This window comes from Ictalurus punctatus, chromosome 10 (assembly GCF_001660625.3).
Source record: "Ictalurus punctatus breed USDA103 chromosome 10, Coco_2.0, whole genome shotgun sequence".
NCBI classification, from domain to species: domain Eukaryota; kingdom Metazoa; phylum Chordata; class Actinopteri; order Siluriformes; family Ictaluridae; genus Ictalurus; species Ictalurus punctatus.
Window position 1 is genome coordinate 16205458 of NC_030425.2, and position 20141 is coordinate 16225598.

Here is a 20141-nt window from a genome sequence, read left to right on the forward strand (position 1 = left end):
TATGATTTCAGGGTTTTATCTTTGAATTTGCATCCACAGCAATGTTTAGGCTATACATGTTTGCTCTGTTAGAAAAAGAGTTCCTGACTTATCCAGAACGTCAACTTTTTTTTATTTACTATTGGCTTTTTGAATTCGACTTTACTTGTACGACAGCTAAAATGGAGCCCAAACCATGTGATGATGTAATTCAAAACCAAACAGGATATCACATCAGGTTCATAACTAATGCATTGAATGACACAATACATTTATGATCCAATACTTAAGTGAATTGTATGTTTTCTCAAATGATAAACCCCTGGAGTCTATGGCCGAATCACAGCCGTGCTGATTTTCAATACAACAGCAAAATTGAGAGTGTGATATTGTTTTTATACAACAGTTCTATGAACAAGAAATTAATATAGAATAACTGACATTTCAGGCACACTATGTCCAAACATTTTGTTTATTTTTGCTTCGTCAACAAAAAAAGCCACAGCTTGATTGAGCATTGTATGTTGCCATGCAGCACGCAGACTGTCTGAGAGCCCATAGTAAGTGTAGTAATGGTTTCAGTGTAATGAACTATTACTAGAAATGAAATTTTATGTAGTAACATAAATAAGCAGAGTGATACAAAGAGTGACATGTACCAGTGCTGTTATTCTAAATATCAGCAGTCTTGTCATGTCACTTATCAAATTAAATTAGTGGACCAGAACTAACTGTTGTTTAAATGGCAATATAGCATTACTTATTTTTCTACAACAGGATACGTATTTGGATCCTAAAGACCACTGCAATACCTTTGAGGGTGTCTTTGCTTTATACTCAGGAAAATAAAAATACACCAGTGTATCAACCAAGATACAACTTTTATTAAGTTTGTTGTGTTCAACCCAGGTAAATGTTTGGTTATAGTTCCATTTGTTTAAAAATCTGTGTAAGTAAATTGTAACCAAATTATACTCAATTAGTCTTGGATTCTTTGTTTATATATGGTTTTGGCAAGGAAAAAATTCACTCATTCCACCTGCAGGAGATGTTGTGTTGATGATTTGCCTCATTTAGGATCAGTGCCATAGACTGCAAGAAAGGAAAAAGATTCAAAACATGATTTGGGATCAGTGCCAAGAAAAAGCATGCCACATTATAAAGAAAGAGATTGAAAACATGATTCCTGCTGTATGATTCTAATCTTTATACACCACAGCAGAGGTTCAATCACTCTATGGCAGAAATTACTAGACAGATGTCCATACGGCACTCAGCAAAATCCCATGGTATTAAAAGATCACTATCTACCTATATTTTCTTGCTCTGAGATATGAAAGTACAATTGAGTGTCATAGTGTAGGAAATTAATGTATGCATTATGCACACAATCTCGTACTATCTTGATAAAGAACTTGCGTAATTATACACTGTCAGCGGGTGAGACTCACTTCCTTGCTGAAAAAAGAACAATCTGAAACAATAGAGAAGAAATAATGCACCATTACACATGGCACACAAGTCCTAGGCACACGGTGCAGTTGGTACACTGCCTATCATAAGTATGAACAAATCTATTTAAAACTCCTATACCTCAGTGTGGACTGATCTGAAGAATTAGGTCAATATCATAGGTAGGGAACTACATTTGTTCTTAATTTATTTGCATCTTCAGGTTTTATTCCAACTGTTTTCTGTCTTTTAGAATCTCATTTTCAAGTAATTCTGAAGTATTAATTACCCATGCACTTAAGCTTTCTGCGCCAGGTAAAATATCTACACTGGTAAGAAAAGGTTAAGAGCACTGTTAGATGTCAATCCCCGGCTAACAATACAATGATTTATCTCCAGTAATCTATCTGCATAATAAAGTAGGCTGTTAACTGTGTATTCCTGTATTCATTTGTAAAAAAAAAAAAAAAAAAAAAATGGTTTAATCTATTTACTTAAGGCATGGTTAACGCTGAAACGGAGGATTTCACTTTTACCAGAGGTTCCAAGTTCCTTTTAGAAAGGTAGAATTATTAAGGTTGAAGTATTTATCATGGTTATTTGTGTTATATACTGCTGTCAATGAGTGTCAATTTTGCTTCACACTAGGAATATTGTAAGGAATAATACAGTTGGGGTCTGCCCTGAAGACTTTCCCACAGTGGAAAACTTACTGACCATTACAAAACACTAATGCTGGAGACATTTTTGTTTTGTATGTTAAAATATTTTTTATTTAATCTGTTTTATTAGCTTTATATTACGTACCTCATCTGTCATACAAGTCCCAGTGAATCATTTGAATTACAGCCGACACCACTGTAAGAGAAAATTAATCAACACCTGCTAACCAATCAGATTCAAGAATTCAACATGGTATTAAATGCAAAAACTCTCAGATATGAAACTACATTTCACTGTTCTATTTTAGGAAATGATCACTTGTCTCCATGTCATCTTGATAAAGATGAGCTTGTATAATTATAACAGGTTGAGTATTCTATTATAGAGTGGCTCACTTCCTCTCTGGTACAAAAAGAAGAAAATGTTTGATGTGTTTTGGGGTCCAAGGAAGCTCCCCAAAATGTCTCCTTTGGCAAGCTTAGACCGTTAGCCCCATGTTCTTATATGCAGAATATATCAGTTCTGCTCCACCATTTAACAGGCTATCTGACAAATAAGTCTTATCTTCCTAATAGTTGCTTGCTTGATCCTTGAGAGCACACATATAACATTTATAAACATAAATTGTTTGACCAATATCATAGGGATATGAGTTTGTGTAGCTAAACAGGCTTTGGAGCAACAAGTCAAATGCTGCCAATGGACTATCAAAAAAGGAAGGTACCACACTGAGTGTTTGCTTGACACTGGGGTGGAACCAACAAGGGTACATTTTTTGTGCCTTTAGTATGTATCTTTTGCTTGAGAAGGTGCAGAATATTAACCTATCTCAGAGGCTATTAAGGTCTAATATACTATACTATATTCCTGTTTCCAATAAAAAAATACCCCAACTTACTACACATAAAAACAATGTACTGTTTTAATTACATCATCACAGTGACAAGGAAAAGTACCTTTATTTCTGAGTGTTAATTGTATGATGGACGGTGTGAGGGTTTCTGTGTCCAAGTGGCAAAAGAGAAAAGTGTCCTACCTAATTTGGAGATCGCAAGTTGGAATCCCAACGATGCCATGGTCATCCGTGGCCGGGAGTCCTAGAGAACTGAACTGGCTGTACACTTTAGGTAGGGGAGATGGCAAACTCTCTCTCCCCTGTCACTCACAGTGACATTAGTCAATCGTGTGGGTCTGTGAGTTCATGCAGAAGAGGGCAGATAGCCTGAACTGGCAGATAGCCTGAACTGGCTGTACACTTTAGGTGGGCGAGATGGCAAATTCTCTCTCCCCTGTCAATCACAGTGACACTAGTCAATCGTGTGTGTCTGTGAGTTCATGCAGAAGAGGGCAGATAGCCCTTTCCTCCAAATGTGTTATGCCACCTTGTGATGCAGTATGAGAAGTCTTGGAGGAAGCATTCACTCTCCCTGGTTGGTAGCTGTCGTGTGATGGGGAGAGCTGGCTGGTGGTTGGGAATTGGCAGGTGAAAATTGGGGGATTATAAAAAAAAAAGTGAGGACTTAAACATCATGGTAACTGGACACTGGATGTCAGCAACATTTGTGCTTTCAGTTCAAAGCAAGTCTGAGAATATAATGCAAAATGTCACTTTTATCCTCCCGCACCTCCTAAAGATGAAAGCAGAGGTTTTGTGTTTTGCATCCTTGCGTAGATTTATTAGGTAGATGTGAAGTGGTTGGATGAAGTTCATTAAAACCTGTCATTCTTCCAGAATACTAATCCTTTGTGAAGGGTCATAGTCAAGCTGGGTGTATTTCAGAAGCTTCATTATTTTTAAATGAAGAAACTCTAGTCGGATGACTCACTGTGACACCACTGGAAAAGCCCCTTTCTCTCCGGATTTCTTCCTTGTCCCCTCTCTTTCTATTCAAACTGAGGGTTCACAGAGAGAATGGCCAGAAGGCACGGCTGCCAGGAACACCAGGGGAAAGCATGTGATGTGCCAGCTCCCCATTACATGTAAGTGTGAGAGAAAAACACCTTGCTATAGTTTCACAGTAGGTGCAAATATTCTCCCATTCTAAGCAACATTACAAGGGACCAAGCTGGCACATTTTTTTTGTTTTTAAAAATGACATTGCCAGCCATGTTTTATAAAAAAATTTATATATTCATTGGTTGAAGTCTATGTGCAATGAGACAGAGAAAACTCTGTGATTGATGGCAGACTTTTTTGTTTCATTTTTTTTTTCAAAAACAGATCCCTGCTGCACCAAACAAAGAGCTAGATAATGCATATTCATATTCAAAATATATATATCACAGACTGACATGCCAAACACAGGTTTATAAGGAATTTTAAATGCTTATCCTTGGTCCCTGTCTTTTATTCTTGGTGTAAACAAATTTACCAAAAGAATATATTTCCTTGTGAGACATCTGAGCTGAAAAAAAAAAAATAGAAACACTCATAGAATTTGTAATGGTTATAATGGGAATTGTATTGGATTTACTAGAAACTGTAATGGTCCCTGTGGGTCTCTACTGGTAAATGGTCTGCACTTATATAGTGCTTTTATCCAAAGTGCTTTTCACTGTATCTCATTCACCTATTCACACACACACACTCACACACTAATTGTTGCAGAGCTGCCATGCAAGGCGCTAACATCGGGAGCAACTTGGGATTCACTGTCTTGCCCAAGGACACTTTGGTATGTGGAGTCACATGGGCAGGGAATTGAACCGCCAAAACTACAATTAGTGGACAACCTGCTCTACCACCTGGGGTACCACAGCCACCCCAAGAAGGTAATTTGTTGCCTTCTGTTGGTGGCATATTATGTCTAGTGGATACCATTAAGGAACAATATGGTAATAGCAGTGGTTTTAATGGCATTTGCTGTGGAACCCATTGGCATTTCTGTGATGGTTTCTATTGTTTTTTCAGCAGGGATAAACAACCCTTTGTCAATAATTTTCAATTATTATAATTCCAATTCCAAAAAAGTTGGGATGCTGTGTAAAATGTAAATGAAAACAGAATTTAATGATCTGCAAATATCATAAACCCATATTTTATTCACAATAGAACACAGAAAACATATCAAATGTTTAAACTTGAAAAGTAAGTGTGACTAAAAAGAAACAGCTCAGGTCAGTTACATGATTGGGTATAAAAAGAGTATCTTAGAGAGGCAGAGTCTCTCAGAAGTAAAGATGGGCAGAAGTTCACAAATCTGTGAAAACACTGCATCTACAATTTGTGGAACAATTTCATAATAATGTTCCTCAATGTAAAATTGTGAAGACTATGAATATCTCATCATCTACAGTACATAATATTCTGAGAATCTGGAGAAATCTCTGTGTGCAAAGGACACGGGTGAAAATCAGTATTGCATGCCCGTGATCTTCGGGCCCTCAGGCGGTACTGCATTAAAAACAGGCATGATTCTGTAATGGAAATTCCTGCATGGGCTTAGAAACACCTCCAGAACTCATTGTCTGTGAGCACAGTTCTGTCCATCCACAAATGCTGGTTAAAGCTCTATCATGCAAAGAAGAAGCCATATGTGAACATGCACCCTGCAGTCTTCTCTGGGCCAAAGCTAATTTAAAATGGACTGAGGCAAAGTGGAAAACTGTTCTGTGGTCAGATGAATCGAAATTTGAAACACTTTTTGGAAACCATGGAAGCCACGTCCTCTAAACTAAAGAGGACTAAAGAGGCGAGGGACCATTTTATCGGCGCTCAGTTCAAAAGCCTGCATGTCTGATGGTTTTGTGGTGCATTAGTGCCTATGGTATAGGCAGCTTGCACATCTGGAAAGGCACTATCAATACTGAAAGGTATATACAGGTTTTGGAGCAACATATGCTTCCATTCAGATTCCATCCCATCTTTACTTCTGAGAGACTCTGCCTCTCTAAGATCTTTTATACCCAGTCATGTTACTGACCTGTTGCCAATTAACCTAATTAGTTACAAAATGTCCCTCCAGGTGTTTATTTTTAGTAACACTTTCTTTTACTAACCTTTTGTTGCCCCATCCCAGCTTTTTTGAGATGGGTTATGGCCATCAAATTCAAAATTACTTAATTTTTTTCTTAAAATGGAACATTTACTCAGTTTAAACATTTGATATGTTTCTATGTTCTATTGTGAATAACATAAGGGTTTATGAGATTTGGAAAATCATTGCATTCTGTTTTTATTTATGTTTTACACAGCATCTCAACTTGTCTAGAATTGGGGTTGTACAATTTTGTTCTGAAAGCCGTTAACATTGAGACCACTGGCACTATGGGATTTTTTATGGCATATATAGAGTGTTGCAGGGGTAACATACCTGAAATTCAAAGTAAGTCACTTACCCAAATTTAATATTACTAATCCCAGCACATACATCCACAAATCCAAGAAAACATTAGTGATTTTTTTATGTTTGAGACAGCAGATAAAAAAATACTAGAAGATTGTTGGTTATGGATTACAGACATACCTAGGAGGTGTAGTGGGCACATCTGTTGTTACTCTCTTTGTGTCATGGTCCTTTTGCCCCACCAAATGCGGCTCATCTTTTGCCAACTGTTCAGCCTTTTTGAAGAGATAATGAGATTCAAAGACGGTTCAGAGTTGGTGCTAACCTAGCAGAGCCAAAAAAAACACAAAACAGTTTCCACTGGACCAAATCCAGAACTATACAGTAATTGTGTCTGTTTCTCATCACACACAGTAATTGTAACCATGAAAGTACGAAGACATGTGACCAGGTTGAGTGAAAATGTTAAATGAATACTACAATATAACTTTAAAAAGCAATATAATTACAAAGAGTCATGAATTATATCCTACATACATTTTGCACTACATATGTCCTAAAACACAATTATGATATAACCTATGGAATAAGTATAGTAAATAGAAAGCCATTTGACAAGAAAACAGTGGCACCAATCCAATACCCAGGTTCAGATAAATAAATAAATAAATAAACAAACAAATAAATAAATAAATAGTCAATTAATGATATACAGAGATCAGCCTTAACATTAAAACCACAGACAGGTGAAGTGATAATCTCATCGCAGTGGCACCTGTCAAGGGGTGGGCTATATTAGGCAGCAAGTGAATAGTCAGTTCTCAAAGTTGATGTGTTGGAAGGAGGAAAAATGGGCAAACATAAGGATCTGAGTGACTTTGACAAGGGCCAAATTGTGATGGCTAGACGACTGGGTCATGGCATCTCCAAAACAGCAGGTCATGTGGGGTGTTCCCGGTATGCAGTGGTTATTAAGTACCAAATGTGGTCCGAGAAAGAACGACTGGTGAAAAGGCGACTGGGTCATGTGTGTCCAAGGCTCACATAGTGCATAGGGAGCGAAGGCCTGCCGGTCTGGTGTGATCCCACAGAAGAGCTACCGTAACACAAATTGCTGAAAAAGTTAATGGTGGCTATGAGATAAAGATGCCAGGACACACAGTGCATCGCTGCTTGCTGCATAGTGGCAGGCCGGTCAGAGTGCCTACAATAAGCATGTGAGCATCATAACTGGACCATGGAGAAAAGGAAGAAGGTGACCTGGTCTGATGAATAACATTTTCTTTTACATCATGTGGTCTGCTGGGAAACATTGGGTCCTGGCATTCATGTGGATGTTACTTTGACATGTACCACCTACCTAAACATTGCTGCAGATCAAGTACACCACTTCATGGCAACGGTATTCCCTAATGGCAGTGGCCTCTTTCAGTAGGATAATGCCTGTTCCTGTTCAGGAATGGTTTGAAGAACATGACAAAGAGTTCAAGGTGTTGACTTCCAAATTCCCCAGATCTCAATCTGATCAGGCATCTGTGGGATGTACTGGACAAACAAGTCTAATCCTTGGAGACCCCACCTTAAAGGACTTAAATGATCTACTGCTAACTTATTATTGCTAGATACCACAGCACACCTTCAGAGGTCTTGTGGAGTCCATGCCTCAATGGGTCTGAGCTGTTTTGGCGGCACAAGGGGGACCTACACAATATGAGGCAGGTGGTTTTAATGTTATGGCTGAATGGTGTATGTCTTTTTTTGCCAATAACGGTCACCAAATTGAGCACGGGAACTTAATTAGCAGATGTCTCACTTGACAACGGAAATACTGACAAAATGTGGGTGATCATTTATTGTAATTTTTCATATATTACTTGTTCTCTAATATTACTGTCTATGCATGGGGGGTCAAACATGGTCCATTCAGGATGGCAGGTCTGACTATTAGTCTGCATTAGTCATGTTTTCACATAATCATTCTGACCTTCCACATGTGCAGAAAAAAAAACTGCAAGGGAAAACCTGTGAGGACCTACTTCCAAAGCATTTCTATACATTTTTTTGTGACTGCAGCAGCTGGGGGTAAATAAGAAATGGCCTAGTGTGACAGACTGAAACCTTTTGTCCCAGTGTGGTCCACCTCCTTCAAAAAAGGATAAGAGACAGTTGCTTTCTGCAGCAGCCCTGTGATGTTTGATCTCCTCAGATGAAGGGCCTGGACCCTTGTTTGAGTAAACAACAGTAGCCATCTAAGAGACCCACTTCAGATCGAAAAAAACAGCATGTATTACCATTGCTCCCTGCTTTCCTTTTACCCCAGGGCCCCACCGGGGCACGTTTAATTGGCTGATTTGATTTCTCCAATGAATTTTATTCAGTTAATACCATCATCAGCAACAATGCAAATTAATTACCTTCATGCAATGCTAATGCCAGTGTGTCAACATTTGTTTACAAATGAAAAGATCTGGGCTTACTGTGTTTGCCAGGAAACTATACTTTGCTCTCAAGCTGCCAAATTAACTTGTTTGTGCAATATATATTAGGTGCTTCTGAAACACCACAGTACATATAGCATCCTTTGAATTTACAAGGCATTAATGTGAGATAGCCTCAGAGTTTGTACACTTTTCTGGCCACAAGCTTCAGAATTATGATGCTTACAATCTGATTGGCTTTGTGTACTTTTCTGTGTATGTTTTCCTGCTGAAAACCAGCACACATAAGTTTTAATAACATGACAGATTTTCAGAGCAAGATATAGTCTCTGGACTTAAAATAAATCACATAATCCTGTTCTTAAAGTTTATTAAAGTGTTTTGTTTAAAGCAAATAGTGGTGAGTAAAACCAAGAATCTCACACATTTACTCACAGAATGATGAAGAAGGACTGTTGATGGTCATATTTCACTCAATATCACTCAAATTTCGGAGAAATCTGGTAGTTCTTGGCTACATTACTAATAACATGTGGCTTGCGAGACTACCTAGAAGGTTACTATGGCATTTAAACTGTAACTTGTGATGCTGTTTAAGTATCTCATTCAAGGTATAATTTCCAAAATGGCAGAGATGAATCAGCTCAATGTATTTTTCTCTACTTTTTTTCCACACAAAATTAGTTTGCAATTATGGCATTCTAATGTAAAGAAATTAATGCTGGCCACATTTCTATTCCATTAGTATCACTATTTGTACAAATATTATTCGCTTAAGGACACTTATTATAACATGCATTTTTACTCCATTTTTCTTCCCAGGTTACTCATGGTCATTTCCCACCCACTAGATAGGTCCCCTTTATCGCATAACAGCTCTAGCTAACCACGGAGGACAAAGGCTGACACATGCTTCCTCCAAACTGATGCTCGTGTGAAATTATGGGAGCATTAAATGAGCGTAGAGCAGAGACATAACTGTTCTATCCTCACTGCTCACGATTGGCTACAATTTCTCACATTGACAGGGAAAAAGGGAGGACTAATTATGCTCTCTTCGACTCCTTGCTACAGACGGTTATGGCATCATCCCAATGATAGGGTGAAGGCTTTATTGTTGTGCCACTATGGAACCCTGGCATGTTATTTAAAAAACAAAAAAAACAAAAAACTTTCGCCTTTCTCTGTTATAAAGTCGGCATTATTCTGGACGACTGCCGAGATTCATGACGCAACATGTGTTGCAGTCAACTCTCTCTGTAACCAAGCAGATATGAAGATATGACTTATCTGATATGAGTGTTTTTGATTATAAACTAGATTATAGCTTTTAAGCTATTATAAACTAGATTATAGCATTAGTTAGTTGGAAGCATTAGAGTATATTTAATATAAACTACGCATTTTCTGATGACCACAGTTGTAAAGAGTGGTTATTCTCCATGGACTTTGTCACGTTTCGTGACGTGAGGAAGTTCAGACGGATGCAAGCGGAGTATGAACAGGTTTTATTTAGGAGAGAGACAGGCAGACAAATCCAAAACGTGATCCAAAACGTAATCCAAAAACAGGCAAAAGGTCAGGCGATCGGCAAACAGGCATACACAGGGCTAGGCAGGAATCAAGGTCGTGGTCACGAAAAATAGGGTCGAGATACAAAACATGAAACATAAGCTACAGCGAGGAACTGGTAGCGGAGAAACCAGCGTGAACTAAACTAACGAACCTAAACATGAAACATGCCATGAACCTATGGACGACTGTGGTTGGGACTGTGGTTGGGACTGTGGTTGTCTATCGTAATTTCTTATCTATTCTAACCCAATATTCCGCGCCGTGTGCTGGGAGGCGCGCGGTATATATACAAACATAATCAGCCTCGTAATGGCTGACGGCTGAGGGCAATTCAGACACACGTGAAACAACAACCAATGACAGAACGGGGAGGAGACATAACAGAAACATAAACAAATGCACGAGTCGAAATGTCACAATTGTCAACAAGGGAAAAGCAGGTGCTCGCGCACCTGCTCGTGCACACACGCTCACATGCTCCACAGCGCGCTGCATAAAGGGGAACTCGTGACAGACTTCTCTCATCAACAAGGCGTTTCTACCATCAGACTCGCCACTCATAGGATGTTTTCCGCACCATTCTGTGTAAACTCTAGAGACTATTGTATTTGAACCAAACCGCCCAACAATCATGCCATGGTCGAAGTCACTATGATTGTGTTTTTTTTCCTATATTTTGATGTTTGACATGAACATTAAGCTCTTGACCTCTATCTGCATGATTAGTGCATAAAATCATGCAGATAGAAGTCAAGAGCTTAATGTTCATGTCACCCACGATTGGTTGATAATTGGCTGGACAATTACACAAATGAGCAGGGGTACCGGTGTTCCTAATAAAGTGGCCGGTGAGCGTATTTAGATTTCTGAGGCACCTTGGCCACCAAGGAACTGTATATCTAACAAACAGAGAAAGCTTTTGAAAATGATTGAACACATTTATTTTTTTTTGTGTTAAATCAACTTGAAGTACATTGTTTGCACTCGTGCGTCCTTTGTTTTGACACAGTGTCCTTGAACAAGTAAGGTTGAGTGTTTTCCTATGCAGATCATGTTTGTCTTTTCACATGAGGAAGCACCTGACATGACGGTCTATGATAATATTTAGCAATGCCCCTTGAGAGGAAGACATCTAGAATTTAATCAGAAAGGGTCGTGGCAACAGTCAAAAGGTGCATTAATATTCATTGGACAGAGAGACAGAGGGAGAGGGGTTGAGTACAGGGAAGCATAAAGGGAATGGAATTATAATTGTGAAGCTCATCAAGAAACGTGTTCACTTAAGAGTAAAGGGAAACACAGCAAAAGGCCAACTGTCAAGAAGTGAACCAAAACAACAATTATACATGCTCTTAAGTAAGATTAGTTATTCATTTCACAATGTGAACTTTTTTTTATGATGTCCCAAATCTGAGAAATACCACAGTGCTGTTGAATTCTCGATTCTGATTCAGAAGGGGCTTACAATGTTTTTTATAACAGCAGCAGTTGTAAATTAATGTGCTCATTCTAATACATTATCATTTCTGGCAGCAGCTCACACAGAGACTTGTATGGTGCATGCTCCACATAAGCTAAGAACAAGAAAAGTGTATAACAGTTCATATGGTGAAGTTTTCTGCAAGGAGATGTTTATTTAATATTTTATCAAAGGAGAGTCCAGTATTACCACTTTGTAACAGCTAGAGTTAAAGTTGCAACTTTGAGTTTTCTGCCACAGGGATGTCTTCAGGATGGAGAACATTATGGTTTCTCAGTAAAAAGCTACATTTTTCTTCCCATTTTTTCTTAAAAAGTGAGGGAACAACGGTTTAAAGCGGCTACAACATAAGTGAGGAATTACATTAGGGATTATGTAAGTAATTTGTTTATGGACATTTTTCAATATTTAATGTAACTATAAATGCATAAAAAGTATGTAATAAATATAACATTATAATCATTGGCAAATTGCTGTGATATAAGAAGAGTAAAAAAATTCAGGATTTGCTTTTATTGAAAAAAGAATCATTTTCAGGGTGTTAGCAGATGCTTTGATTCAGGCCGCTTCACACCACCCTGTCATTGCTTATTTTCCTATAACAGCACATCCCCAAGATTTTTATTCCTTATTTTATATTCCCAAAGTGTGTGTGGTGGACTGTCTGTAATCGCATGAATATTCACACACAGTTCCTGCATGTTTTAAATCTCAAAGATTGGTGTCCTTGTTTTTTTTTAAATTAAGGTCATTTACAAGCCACACCAAATCAAGCAAAAATAATAGAACATCATAAACATTTCTGTGTAATAGTTGTATCTAAGTCTTCTCAGTCTGGTATTTGATGTTATCTCCTCTGTTATTACTAACAGAAGCACACCAGTGTTCAGAGATGGAGGTCAAAGCAACCTTTTCAATTCGGATTAAAACAACTTTTAGGGGCACAGGAGATTAAAAGTGTCTGTGATTAAGCATTTGAATACATAGTTGAGCAACTGAAAACAATGGAAGGGCTGTCATCAAAGCTCGCTGAAAACGTTCTAATGACGGCGACTATCTATCTGTTACAAAAGGATGGTGAGAAACAGAGGCTTTGACACATCACCTTGCTGCCAGCATTAACACCCCTGCAAACACACACACAAACACACACACATGGGAGACAATGCTTCATGCTAACAAACACACATAAAAGACAATTATGCCTTGATTTACAAATCAGTATGCAAATCCCAACTCATAGACTCATGAAGCCTGCAGGAATGTCCTTGGGCAGTTTTAATTCTAAAAGACAAATGATATAAATTCAGTTTTCACATACAATATTTTAATGTTGACAAATTTGACAAATTTATGTTACAAAACTGTCAATGTAATTGTTGTCATACTTCAATAAAGGCTTTTTTTCTTCTGCTGTTTTAAAGGTTTATCTCCTTTTCCACTCACACCTGCCTGGTGACACACACATCCCTGAGACACTAAACACTGAGGTACACACATACACACGACTTCACTTCATCTTCTTGCTTTTGGGCTTCTTGCTCTTTCCCCCTGGTTTTGATGCTTCATCCTGCGGAGGAAAAAAGGTAAGAGAAAGAGAAAAGAGAAAAGGTGAGAGAATACAAGGTGTGTGAGCGGAAATCCACTTACTTCAAACATGAAGCCTGAGTAGCAAAACAACTTGACACATGAACATTTGATATGACAGACAGCAATAAAACCAGATCTCTTTCTTTCAGTGCTGATCGTTTATACACTGAAACTACGCAATCCTCCTGTGACGGTACTGATGTCACAAAGAAACTCGACGTCAGATGCGCAAACCAGTTCCCAGAATGAAAAGCAATAAATGGAGTATAATAATAAAACTTTTTTTTCTATAGCGTTGTATCTCAAAGCACCTTACAACAGAATAAATAAAAATACAGTGAAATATAAAGGAAGAGAAAGAATAATGCAATAAGAACAATTACTAAGAGATAACAGATATTTGCTTGTATTTCTCTGGTATAAATATGGTGCTGTGCATGTCACTAGATGAATGTTCAAAAACAGTTTTGAACCACCTTCCCCCACGTTTTCCTTTTTCGGACTAACAGAAGTCATCTCTGCTGGCAAGCAAAACGCTGAGATGCCTGTGGTAGTGATTTTATTTCAGCTTAAGATATCTACATAGCCAGCCCTGCAATCATGGTAAGGCAGGGGACCTCAAAGTGTTCAGAGCTAGGGACCACTTCCAATGTAAAAATAAATCCTCAGACCCCTTTATCATAGCAACACAGACTCATAAATATCAGATACACTAGGTACATTTTTTTTTCAAACATTTAGGCATGTTATTCCTGACCTCGCCACGCAGAGAACAAAAACCTTTTCCATGGTGTTAAAATGTTAACTTGAAACATTTTTTAAAATCATATTAACAGCACGTTTTGTTTCTTTTCTTTTATTACAATTGCAATTTGCTTCAGCTATAACAGCTTTACCAGTAGTAGAAATAACAGTGCATTTACTGTTCAACACTGTAATGTAATTAAAATAAATAGCAATAATATTATTTCTTATAATAATATTTTGGTGTTTAAACATGATCAACCTTCATCCATTTACAGGGGCCAAAACATTTATGTTCTCATTCTTCTTACTGAAATATAATTATTATCATCTTGTACTTTCGTACAGCTAGCAAATGTTACTAGGTACTAGTTATGTATTTAGCACTGGCAGGGAGAATGGAAACTAACATTACCTTGTTAGTCAGCAAAGTTATGCTATGATAGTTAGCTAGCTAACTATATAGTTAGCTACGAATATAGTGGTTAAAGAAGATTGCATGTTCTTAGATACAACAGCTAATGGTCTTTGATATGTTAACAAGTTAGCTATCATCATGAACATGCAAGCTTATCTAATTACTATCTTCTGGCATGGAGAATGGAAGCTAACATTACAATGTCAGTCAACAATGTTAGCTAGCTATATAGTTTAGCTATAGCTATAGCTTTAGCTATATAGTTAAACAATGTTTGCTAGCTATATTTGTAGGAATATAATAGTTAGGTAAGCTTGCATTTTCTTAGATACAATTGCTAATGTACAGTATGATTTGGTAAGAAGTTAGCTATTATTATGAACATTAAGTAGTAGTTGTTTCTGAACATTAGCTACGTAACTAGCTAGGTACGTTATGTTAGTGATATGTTAGTGCTGTACCTTGTAGACTCACCAGTGTAGCACATGGGGTGTATAGCATACCGTGTATAGAAACTGAGTCTAGCAAGATGGGCTATGCTCAATAACGGTACATTTACAAAATGCAGTTACTGAACAGGCATATCAAGGGGTTTAAGTGAAATTTGAAAGGAGGCTGAACTCTGATAGTGATTGGGGAAGAGGTCTCAAACCACGTATAGAAAAACTGGTTTGCAGCACAGCTGTTGCTGAAGCTGCTCAGGACCATGGGATTGCTTTGCCCCGTTCTAATTTGTGCTTTTGGGCTGTTCATAGAGTAAAGACAACATTTTATATCTTCATATTTCTAATAATGAGATTTACATTTGATATCACTCACACGCACAATTTAATTACAATATGTCATAATGAATTAGTATTTTAGAAGTGCAAAATATACATCTTGGAAAATATCCATGAAAATCAACAGTTCAATTATCTTGAAAATAAATCTTGAAAGCACTGCATATACAAGTTACAATTTTTTTTTTTTACCCCTCCTAGCTCCTGAGGGTGCCGTAACACAGTTTAGGATCTTTCCATGTCATTTTAACCCATAAGTGCACCCAGTAAACTAGCAACTCAGACCTTATATGTAAGGCTGTTTGTTAGCATTAACTAACCCTAACCCTACTTCAAAATGACCTGAAACGACACCCTATTACAGTCAGTAGAAAAAATTCTGGCCAGGAGGGCAAAGATGGCTAATAGCAGCATAACAGTCACCAAAATGTCTTCCCAAGCTGGCCTTTTAAAACATTTCCCCTTTTTAGACTAATGAAGTCCCAGTGAATTCCATCAGCAGCCTGTTTTCAAAGAAGGGCTGACTTGTTTGTTAAGCAGACTTCTGTCATGTTTGGGAAAATGAGTCACCCAGTTAATTTGCACAGTGGGGTAGCAATGATATTCAGCATCTGTGCATTTCATAGGAAGAACACTTCCTGCATACATATGGAACAAAACATGCATGCTGGCAGACTGCTGTCATCATCTTCATCATCCTCATCAGTCATTATCAGTCATAAGTGGGATTTGGGGATCAGCTGCACTTCATCTGGAATCTCACCAGGTAAACGTTTGTGCAGCAGAAATGGTTGAAGATGACTTGTCAAAATATAAATTTTCACCCTCAAGCCAAGTGCCAAGCACCAACTAATTATATTATTCATGTTACACCTGGCTTTCCTTGAAGCAAACCTCAAACAATAATGTTCAGAGGGGAGCAGAAGTCTGTTACCTGGATGATGTTCAAAATTAGCTTTCAAAACAAGTGCAAACGTGCTTAGATGATAACCTGTACATTTGAATATATACACTCCCCTCTGAATGTATTGAAAACAGCAAGGCCTATTAAAAATTTTTTTTTTGCCATACACTAAAGACATTTGGGTTTGAGATCACAAGATGAATGTGACATGATATATCAGAACTTCAGCATTAATTTCCTGATATTTACATCTAGATGTGTTAAACAACTTAGAACATGGCAGCTTTTGTTTGAACACACCTATTTTAAAGTTATCAAAAATTTTGGAACATGTGACTGACATTGTTGCCCAGGTGTGCCATCTTAAATTGATTGTTTAAACACTTAATAGCTCTGAATGTCTACGCTTAGTTTGAGCCCTGAGTTTCACCTATGCAGACTGCATTTGTTGTTAAAAATAACAAACCATCATGAAGAAAAGAGAGCTGTCTGTGGGAGAAAAGCAAGTCATTTTGAACCTGTGAAAAGAGTCAGAAAATCCGTCAGAGGCCATTGCAAGCATTGGGCATAGTCAATACAATAACAATGCCCCCCCCCAAAAAAAAAAAGATGCAAGATAAAAACCACTCTTGAGTAGTATAAATCAGAAAGTCAGATTGGAATTACAAAAGTTCTGAAACCAAGATGAACCTCTGCCAAAGTGATGGAAAGGCCAAAGTGTGGAGAAAAAAAAGGATCTGCTCATGATTCAAAACATACAAGCTCAATGGGCAAGCATAGTGGAGGTAGTGTCATGGCTTGGGTTTGCATGGCTACTTCTGGAACAGACTCACCAATCATTACTGATGATGTAACTCATGACATTAGCAGCAGAATTAATTTAGAAGTCTACAGAAACACTTTGTCTGCCAATTTACAGAGAACTGCATCCAGTCTAAGGAGACTGAAGGGAGAAACTCCTCAAAACCAACAACAACTGAAATAAGCTGCAAAGGTGCCAAAGGTTTTCCAAGTTGTTTAGCACTTATGTAAATATCATGAAATAAAACTGAAATTCAGATCTGCCATCACATAGTCATCTTTTGATCGCAAACTCAAATGTTTTCAGCGTACAGCAAAAACAAAAGAATTGGCCTTGCTGTTCCTATACTTTAAGAGGGGACTGTATAAAACGTGGATCTTTTTCAATTTCTTCTATTGAGTATATATGAAAACTTCTGTGATAATAAATACTAGTGATTTTTGGTAATGAGCATCCATTTCTGAATGAGGTTCATGGTCAAGTGGCAAAAAAGCAGATCACTGCCCACAAGCACGCCTACAGCAACCCAGCAGTGCATATCAATGCAATTTCTGATGAATGCCAAAATATCTGTAAAATCAACCTCCTATCTGTGCAATTTGCACTCTATGTAGGCTTTTTTGCACATTATGTAAACTTGATATTTTCTCCCACTGTATTTAAGTGTAATAAATTTATTTATTTTTTTTAAAATCTCACTCGATTGTACTGAATGGTACTATACAATGTTTCCTTTTACAAAAATAAAGAATTGCCATAAAAACTGCGACTAGTCATTGAGATCAGTCTAAAGATGTTATGATTACTGAATGCTCTCTATTCACTTAAACATGCTATGCTTTTCAAAAAGTGTGTAGGATTAACACTTGCACTCCACTCACTATGCAAATTACACAGATTTCACTTTTCCCCTCTAGCTCCATGCTCCTTTTTGGAAAAGTAAATTAAATAAATAAAATAAAATAAAGGTGAAGCCAATTTGGCGGTCAGTCCTACTCGCCACTGTTTTTGGAAATTCCCGCTCATTAGCATGGGCATGTTTCTAAACAGTGTTACTTATGTGTGCACACAAGACAGAGAAATCTTAGGGCTTAGGGTGCAGGTCTCAGGGAACCTCAGTGAAAACCCAGAAGGTCCCGGTCACCCTCGTAACCATGGCAATCCTGCAGCTGCTCACATGTCCTTACTTGCACAGAAATGAAAGGAAAGAAAGCAACACATGAATCTCAGAAGTCGGCCTCTCTGTGTAAAACTCTTCATAATCCTTGAATTTTGTGACATGTATGACTTATTAAACCAGTGTGCCCAGTTTTTATCTGTGATACACACTCCAAAGGTGAGCCAAAGGTGAGCAGTTCTTTAAATACATCCAGAATGAGAAAGGACACTCTGTTGTCAAAAGACAGGGAAAAAAGAAAAAAAAAACATATATAAGAACAAACAAATAAATAAAAGCAAATTTAAAAAATCGGGGAAATGAACCATTAATATGTATCTATCTCTATTTCTTGAAAAAAAAAGTCCAGTTCTGATGCTCACATGCTCATTGTAGGTGCTTTTGGTGGTGGGCAGGGGTCAGCATGGGCACTCTGACCGGTCTTCAGCTACGCAGCTCCATATGCATCAAGCTGCAATGCACTGTGTGTTCTTACGACTTTCTATCATAGCCATCATTAACCTTTTCAGCAATTTGTTCTACAGTAGCTCTTCCATTTGCGAGGAACGGTCTGCTTGGGCTGAATTTGCTGGAACGGCCAGTCCTGGACAAATTGGCAATCATTTGAAATCTGCGCCATTTGTAGATGATTTTCCTTACAGTGGAATGACGTAGTTCAAATAATTTGCAGATCTATTTTAATCCCTTGCCAGACTCATAGGCATCTACAACCTTTTTTCTGAAGGCCTTACACTTTAGAACTCTTTAGATCTCGGCATGATGACACCACACACCTCAGTATGATCTTCCTTTCTGGCAAGCAACGCTAATGTGGCTCAGCAATAGAAAACCAGCAGCTTTGGTTGCACCTCAGCTTTACAAAAAAAGCCCCCAAAACAATTAAACTACGACCCAGTTATTACACCTGCAAATTCATTCCAATTGTACAACACAATTTAAATATGCGTCAGCAATTTAAGTCAGCAATTTAAATATGGCTTGTCTAATACAAAATCAACCAGCAGATTGAGACAGGCTGATAATACCTCAGGAAGGATTTCTAATACCCCAGGATGCACTGATCATTCTGATCATCAGCCCATGAACTGCAATCTTTTCCACACACTTGTAAATGTGCATGAAATTCAAAGTACGACTCCACATCTACCTGCAGTAGTTCCCTCTTATCGTTTCATCATTGTATTCAGTGATCTTTACTACCTCTAATGTTTAGGACTGAATTTGTCCCTGTAAATTATCTTCAATTAAATGGATTGAAGGAACTCGAGCTTCTTTGATCTTCTCGCTCAACACTCTCTTCTGCTGTCTTTCCTTTTATCATTTGATCTTCTTACCTGAAATACTTCTCAAATTTAATTCACCCTACACATCCTCCAGCTATGAGGCTTGACAATGTGACACATTAAAGCAGGGGTATTAAACTTGTGAAAGACAAGCGACAAGGTAATTCTACCTGTGTCAAATTTAAAACATGTCTCCTCTGTCTATGGTAACATCATATGAAACAAAACATATCGACTTTAAATTCTGTTATTTATAACCATGAACCAATCACTAATTGCTAAATATTATTTAAGGTAACTTGTCATTTAGTCATGTTAGTCATTATTCAGATCTTTGTAAGCAAGGGGTTTTCTATAACTTATGGATCTTTGCAATTACAATTAAATTACCATGCAATAATTGATTATTTGGCTATAAATTAGTGGTTATGTTAAGCTTTACATGACCACTTATACATTTGAAACATTCTGTTTTCATTATCTATTTTGACACGCCATGTAGGTAAATTAAATAAAAATCTATTAAAGTCTATGACACAGCTTTCCTTTCTTGATGAACTGCCTTAAA

General features: G+C 37.7%; 1 protein-coding gene and 1 long non-coding RNA gene across 4 annotated transcripts in view; both read right to left on the bottom strand.

Annotated features, from left to right (window-relative positions):
• Window positions 1-469: 469 nt before the first annotated feature.
• LOC108270611 (uncharacterized) lies at window positions 470-6230 on the bottom strand. Its single transcript, XR_001813716.3, has 3 exons — window positions 3131-6230; window positions 2239-2289; window positions 470-1071 (listed from the first exon to the last, which is right to left on the bottom strand). It is a non-coding gene; the product is annotated as an uncharacterized LOC108270611 (long non-coding RNA).
• Window positions 6231-13118: 6888 nt separating this feature from the next.
• impact (impact RWD domain protein) overlaps window positions 13119-20141 on the bottom strand; it is a 53505-nt gene continuing 46482 nt past the window's right edge. For all 3 annotated transcript variants that reach the window (XM_017478536.3, XM_017478535.3, XM_017478534.3), the window contains exon 11: window positions 13119-13443. In XM_017478536.3, coding sequence (XP_017334025.1) covers window positions 13384-13443 — 60 coding nt within the window. In that variant the 3' untranslated portion in view covers window positions 13119-13383. The remainder of the gene's footprint in view (window positions 13444-20141) is intronic.